Source organism: Sinocyclocheilus grahami, unplaced genomic scaffold (genome assembly GCF_001515645.1).
Source record: "Sinocyclocheilus grahami isolate Dianchi unplaced genomic scaffold, SAMN03320097.WGS_v1.1 scaffold77.1, whole genome shotgun sequence".
In the NCBI taxonomy this organism is placed as follows: Eukaryota; Metazoa; Chordata; class Actinopteri; order Cypriniformes; family Cyprinidae; genus Sinocyclocheilus; species Sinocyclocheilus grahami.
Window position 1 is genome coordinate 1,987,692 of NW_015505256.1, and position 6,492 is coordinate 1,994,183.

The window sequence follows — 6,492 nt, forward strand, 5'->3', positions numbered from 1 at the left end:
GTGTGTGTGTGTGTGTGTGAGGGGAACAGGGTCACATCACAGGAGAGTGAACTGCCTGTCAGAAATCATAGCACGTCAGCTGTCTTAACCGCGGCTTGTGTACTGCATCATTACTGTATCTGTTCCCCTTTCGGGCTTGAACTGATGGTAAAACTAATGACATTATTTACTGTCTTTACAGTACATTTATTTTGAAAGATGAAGCTCACGATTATGGTAAGGGGCGTTACATTTCCGACGAGTGCTTGCGATGTTCGGCCAATCACAATGCACTGGGTCAGCTGGCCAATCAGAGCAGACTGCGCTTGTCGGAAGGAGGGACTTTGTAGAAAACGAAGCGTTTGAGAGAGGCGGGGCATAGAGGACAATAATGTACAGTATTTGAAAAAGAATGTGTTTTTTGAACATTAAAGCATGTCAACATATTCTGTTACACCAAATACACAAAATAATTATCTTTAAAAAAGCATCATATGACCCCTTTAAGCAGTTTATGTGTACCTTTGCCTTTTTACACTTTTATGTGTAAAACTTTCCAAAACATTTTGCACACAAAGAAAGGACTATGCTATTTTGACAGATATGATTAATATGATGTACTTGCTTGAAACTCCAGTCATTCTGTGGCCTAAATAAATTCTTATTTAATAGATTTATTTAGCCTGACATGTTGACAGTCTTGCAATTCAATCCATTGCTATCCACTGCACTGCAATATACACTATCGTTTAAAAGTTTAGGGACTGTAAGATTTTTTTTTTTAAAGAAATGAATGCTTTTATTTAGCAAAGATGTCATTAATCAGAAGTCTATTATAATAATCAGCAAATCAGTATATTAGAATGATTTCTGAAGGATCATGTGACACTGAAGACTGGAGTAAAGATGCTGAAAATTCAGCTTTGCATCACAGGAATAAATTACATTTTAATATATTTTAAAATAGAGAACAGTTATTTTAAATTGTAATATTTGACAAAAAAGCAGAAAGCAAGTCAACACTACTAAGAGTTAAACCTGCGAGGCACAAAACCAGACTAGACCCCTGTTCACATACACAGTGTTGGTATTCTTGCTCTGAAATCAACCCCAGAACTCAGCAGGAGTTCCTTAATAATCCAGACTACTTATTTTAATTCACTATTTCATCTTTTCTGTGTTGGTAAAGGTTCTGTGTTTTTATTTAACTCTACCTCTTAATGTGTTTGATCTGTGTTGTACAGAACAGTTCCTTGTGTCTTGATTATTCTGTTCCGTATCAGTAAAGTGTGTCAGCAACTGCCTGAATAAATACATAAATGAATCAGGAAATCAATAAATGCATTAATGATTCGGTCAATCAATAAGCACATGAATGAATTAGGGAATCAATAAATGCATGAATGAATTAGTGAACCAATTCATTCATGAATAAATCAGTAAAATGGATAGTTATTCAGACTGACACATTACAAAGAATTGTATACATACATATATTTTACAACATTTTAACACATCTATTCTACCACAGGACAGTTTAATATGAACTAGTGAAAGAAAAAGGTATTTAAATGTGGCCAGTCATAGGATTTAAGTTAAATCCTTACACATTTATGCAAATATTAACCTAAACTCTTGATGCTAATTAACCAAAAATATCCGCTCATATACCTGTCAATTTAACTGTATGTGAGCAGTATGACAGCTTTAATTGATGCACGGTATAAGGGGAAAACGCTCCAGCATATGAGATTGACTTTACTTGGTTTGGAAAGCCATCTTCAAATTAAATGATTTCAGAAGAAAGCTTAGACCAGCTGTTCACATCAACGCCATTGTGCCCCCAAGTGGTGACCCAGTTCTGTGTTAGTTACAGAATGCCTGAGAGATGCTTAGTCAAACTCAGCAAATGTTATTGCTGTCCTTGCAGCTGTGTAATGATAATGAATGCCCTTGAAAATCATAACAAGTGATGTCTGTCTTTGGAAACTATAGATCTCTCCTTAAACATGAAGAGGTCAAACAACAGATTAATGAGTTACTCCAAATTTCACAAAAAGCTATAATAATATAAGTCAGACACTGAGTTGCTGTTTTTGTCACTCTTCTGATGAAGATGTCTTTCACTTGTTTGGCAATGTACCCACACAGAGAAACTTTGGTCAGATAATGTTTAATGTTCATTCGATCTCATTTTGTAAGTGACTTTTCTTTCTGTTTTCTTTGGATTGTTTGACTACTCTAAAGAGAATATAGGAAAATATAACTTAATTAAATAGTTTTTCCTGCTAGCTAGATTTTACATACATAAAAATCTGGCTCTAAACCTCTCTTTTCTTTATTCAGAGGTTTGTTGTTTTGTTTTTTGTTGTTTTTTTTAACATGGAAACACATCCCTTATGAAAATTAACCATGGTTAACCAATTAATCAAAATAGGGTAAGTAATAATAATAATAAACATGGTTGCTAGTTAAACCATGGTAACCACAAATTAACCATGGTTTTGCTACAGTAACTATAGTTTAACCATGGTATTTATAGTAAAACTGTGGTTATACAAAAAAAAAAGCAAACATTTTTATTAGCTATAATAAAACTTTCTTAAAGGGGTCATAGGATGCCCATTTCCCACACGTTGATATGATTCTTTAGGGTCTTAAGTCTTTAACATAGTTTGGTTAAAAATTCTTAATGGTAGTGTAAAAAGCACATTTTACAAAAACAGCTCTTTTCAGAGCACACAGTTTTGTAGCATTTTCCTTTAAATGTTAATGAGCTCTGCTGACCCCGCCCCTCTCTTCCGAGCCGCTCTCAGAGAGACTGTTTACTTTAGCCGCATTCATGGTGAAACTTGTTAATTAGCACATTATTAGGAAAGGCGATTTGCAAATATTCTTTAAAAAAAACTTATACTCACTTTTTCTGTTGGTGAAGCTGGATCACGAATGATTCGCGTGAACATAGACACATTTAATGGGGACAGGAGAGCTGTCGATCAATAAATTGGAAAAAAAAAAGTTACTTGCGTTACTTATCTGAAAAAGTAACTCAGATATTCTCTTGTAAATTAAAAAGTAATAATCAGTAAACTAGTAATACTGTACTAGTTACTTGAAAAAAGTAATCTGATTATGTAACTTGCGTTACTTGTAATATATTACCCCCAACACTGGTCGGGAGTAAATGACGACTGCTATGTTCATTATTACATCCAACAACAGTACACCTCAATCGCTTAGGAGTCATTCTTGTCTACATCTGCTCCGGCAGTGAAACAATGGTGGACTGATGACAGCTATGTCAGCCTAGTCTGAACATGGCTTTTTCTATGAACGTACAAATAGATTGTGGATTTGTGGATATGGATGTATGAATTGGGATGTAAGTTTTATTGTGTGTATTAAATTGACTGATAATCAGTGTGGTGCTTGTGGTTCTATTCTATTTAATTCTATTCTCTTATTCCTTTTTTTTGTCTTTTCTGTTCCCTAGAATAATTTTTTAAATTCTGAAACTTTTGATAGCACCTTTTGTTATGTTTTAAATAACATTTTCCCTAATTTTTAATGGTACTGCAATGTTATGTTTGCAGAATATCATTGTTTTTGCTTGTCCTTTTCTAGACATTAAAATTTTTCCTATAAACCAAATTAAAAGAACATGAGGGAAATTCTACCTTTTTCAAATCATTTTGTTTCAAATGCATAATGTTTTTTTAAATAACACTGAATCACGGATCCAAATACTGCTGTCTTTACCATCACAAGTATTTTCTAAGTAAGATTTATACGTTTTATAGAACAGCATTTTTACATTACAATCTGAGATCTTATCAAGTTGGGCAGTATCTGAGAATTGTATTATTAAACAGATTTTTTTTTAATGATATACTAATTTGTGTTAGCAAGACCAAGGTTTATCTAAGCTTGGTTGACCAAGGCCATGTTCTTTTTTCCAGGACATGCAATAATATGTTCTTTAACAGATGGAGTTTTATGAAAGAATCTCTTCTGATGTCTTCCTATAGCTGCGTTCTATCCAGGATCTGCAGACGGTTCAGACGATTAAGATTCTGCGATATGAGAAGAAAGTGGCGGTGATGTTCCTAATGATGATCTCCTGTTTCCTGGTGTGCTGGACGCCCTATGCTGTGGTCTCCATGCTGGAGGCTTTTGGCTGGAAGAGTTTCGTCTCCCCCACGGTTGCCATCATTCCCTCTCTCTTCGCCAAATCCAGCACTGCCTACAACCCCGTCATCTGCACCTTCATGAGCAGAAAGGTCAGCAGAAGTCACTCAATTCAAATGGAAGGGCATTTAGTGAGGGTATTTATTATATTATATAGGCAGGCCTGTGACATCACAATAGGTCATACAGAATAATTTCACAAATAATTATAAAGAAACTGCAAGTAACACATTGAATTAAACATGACACTTTGAAAGACTGATATAGTATTTTCTTGTGAAACTCACTCGAATAATCTTTGATAAATATATTTTTTACAGTGTATGTATATGAAACTTACTTTCCTTGTTCTGATTGGTCAGTTTCGCAGGTGTATGTTACAGATGCTGTGTTCTCGTCTGGCCAGTGTGCAACACAGCGTTAAGGACCGTCCCCTCGCCCGCATCGAACATCCTGTACGGCCCATTGTGATGTCACAGAGCCATCCCAACCGGCCCAAAAAGAGAGTGACCTTCAGCTCTTCCTCCATCGTATTCATCATCGCTAGCAATGACACTCATCCTCTGGATATTACCTCCAAATGCAATGACGAACCAGACATCAACGTAATTCAAGTTCGACCGCTTTGACACTTGCCGTAGTGACATAAAAGAACGACACGAGTTCATTAACATCACACTAATTTAATGTTTATAATATAGGCTACAGGAGATACAGAAACATCTATTTTTTTATTAATATGGAAACAAGGATTTCTTTATTGTTGCAACATAAACTGACTTTTTTTGTGTTCCCAATCAAGACTTGTGTGAATTATATCAATTGTAACTATTTTATGAAAATGACTTGGAGTTATGATTTTCTCCTTCTTTTCAGACACTGAAACTTCCACCTTCACCCAGTTTCGTGAGCTGGTGAGATATCCGCAGCTTAGATTGAACAGTCCGTGAGCAGAATACATTAGTGAGTGTGCTCAGATAGATTAGGAACACAGTGTTAGTACAAGGACTCTTCTAGGACGGGACAATTGTCAAAACTGCAGCACCTCATACATAATGTCAGTCAGGTCTACAGCGCCCCCCCCCCCCAGAGGAAGCGAAGTGTGTGCCCTGTTTGAAAAACACGAGCCAAAATCACTATTTCTACTGGTCAATTTTTGGATTAGGGCTTGAACAAACCCCTAAATATTAAACTTTGGCGAGTTTACCTCAAATCGCGTTATTCTTGAGAAGAACCGTGTTTTCCCTTTTCTATTATAGTGAATTTAGGCTACTTAAAAAAAATTCCCTAATGGGTGATGCACACTCTAAAAAACACTGGGTTAAAAACAACCCAGTTTGGGTTATTTTTAACCTAAGGGCTGGGAAAATGTGGGACAGGACACATTTTGGGTTAATTTTACCCAGCAAATTGGGTTGTTTATTTATAATGGTTTGATTCATTTTTACTAAAATACTAGTTTATTTTTTTACTTCATACATGAATTAATGTTTACAGTTTAACTTAAATCCTCTAAACATTTGTAAAATAGGCCTACTCCACCCAACCACTGATTTGCATGATAACTTTATTTTCAATTATTTACAGCATTGCATGTTTTACATCGTTTTTAACATGACATAGGCCATATTGCCTATATTTAAACTCGTTTAACAAACATTACAAGTACAAATTAAACAGATTCACGACCAGTCTCTGTTAACCCGTTTCCACCGAAATGGCGCTGGTTCTCGTGTCCGAGCTGGAATCGCGTTCGGTGGGGAACTGCTAACTTCAGACCGCCGCCCATAAGTAAACACCTAGCAACCACTCAGAACACCCTGGTAACCGCATTATAACACCTCGGAAACCACACAGAATAGAAGTCTTTAGAAGACAAAAAAAACTCATATACAAATGTATGGTAAGGTGCGATTACATTGGCAAAATTTCGCGGCCAAAAATGCTTATGCTTGGATGTGGAGCAGAGTTCACACACAAGACACTAAAAAGAACATTATTTTGTGTATTTGGTGTAATGAAATGTGTTTATGCGGTTTAAGGTTCAAAAAACACATTATTTTCCACATACTGTACATTATTGTTTCTCCTCTATGCCTCGCCTTTCTGAAACGCGTCGAGTTTTACAAAGCCTATCACGGAAATGTTACGCCCCTTACCATACATACCATGTCCAGGCCGGAGCAATGAGACAAAAACATTCAAACCCATTATAAACGAGGCATTTGTTGCATCCAGTAGGGACATAATTACGGATTATAATGATTTATACTGTCTTTTTACGCGTTGTGTTGCATCGCGCCGCGTAAACATAAAACCATGTCT

At 35.9% G+C, this 6,492-nt stretch overlaps 1 protein-coding gene across 1 annotated transcript in view; it reads left to right on the top strand.

Annotated features, from left to right (window-relative positions):
* The window catches only part of LOC107586115 (opsin-3-like), a 15,020-nt gene extending 10,056 nt beyond the window's left edge, over positions 1–4,964 (top strand). Inside the window, exons 3-4 of the mRNA XM_016273345.1 lie at positions 4,008–4,259; positions 4,530–4,964. Of these exons, the coding sequence (XP_016128831.1) occupies positions 4,008–4,259; positions 4,530–4,796 (519 nt within the window). The 3' untranslated portion in view covers positions 4,797–4,964. The remainder of the gene's footprint in view (positions 1–4,007; positions 4,260–4,529) is intronic.
* Positions 4,965–6,492: the final 1,528 nt, after the last annotated feature.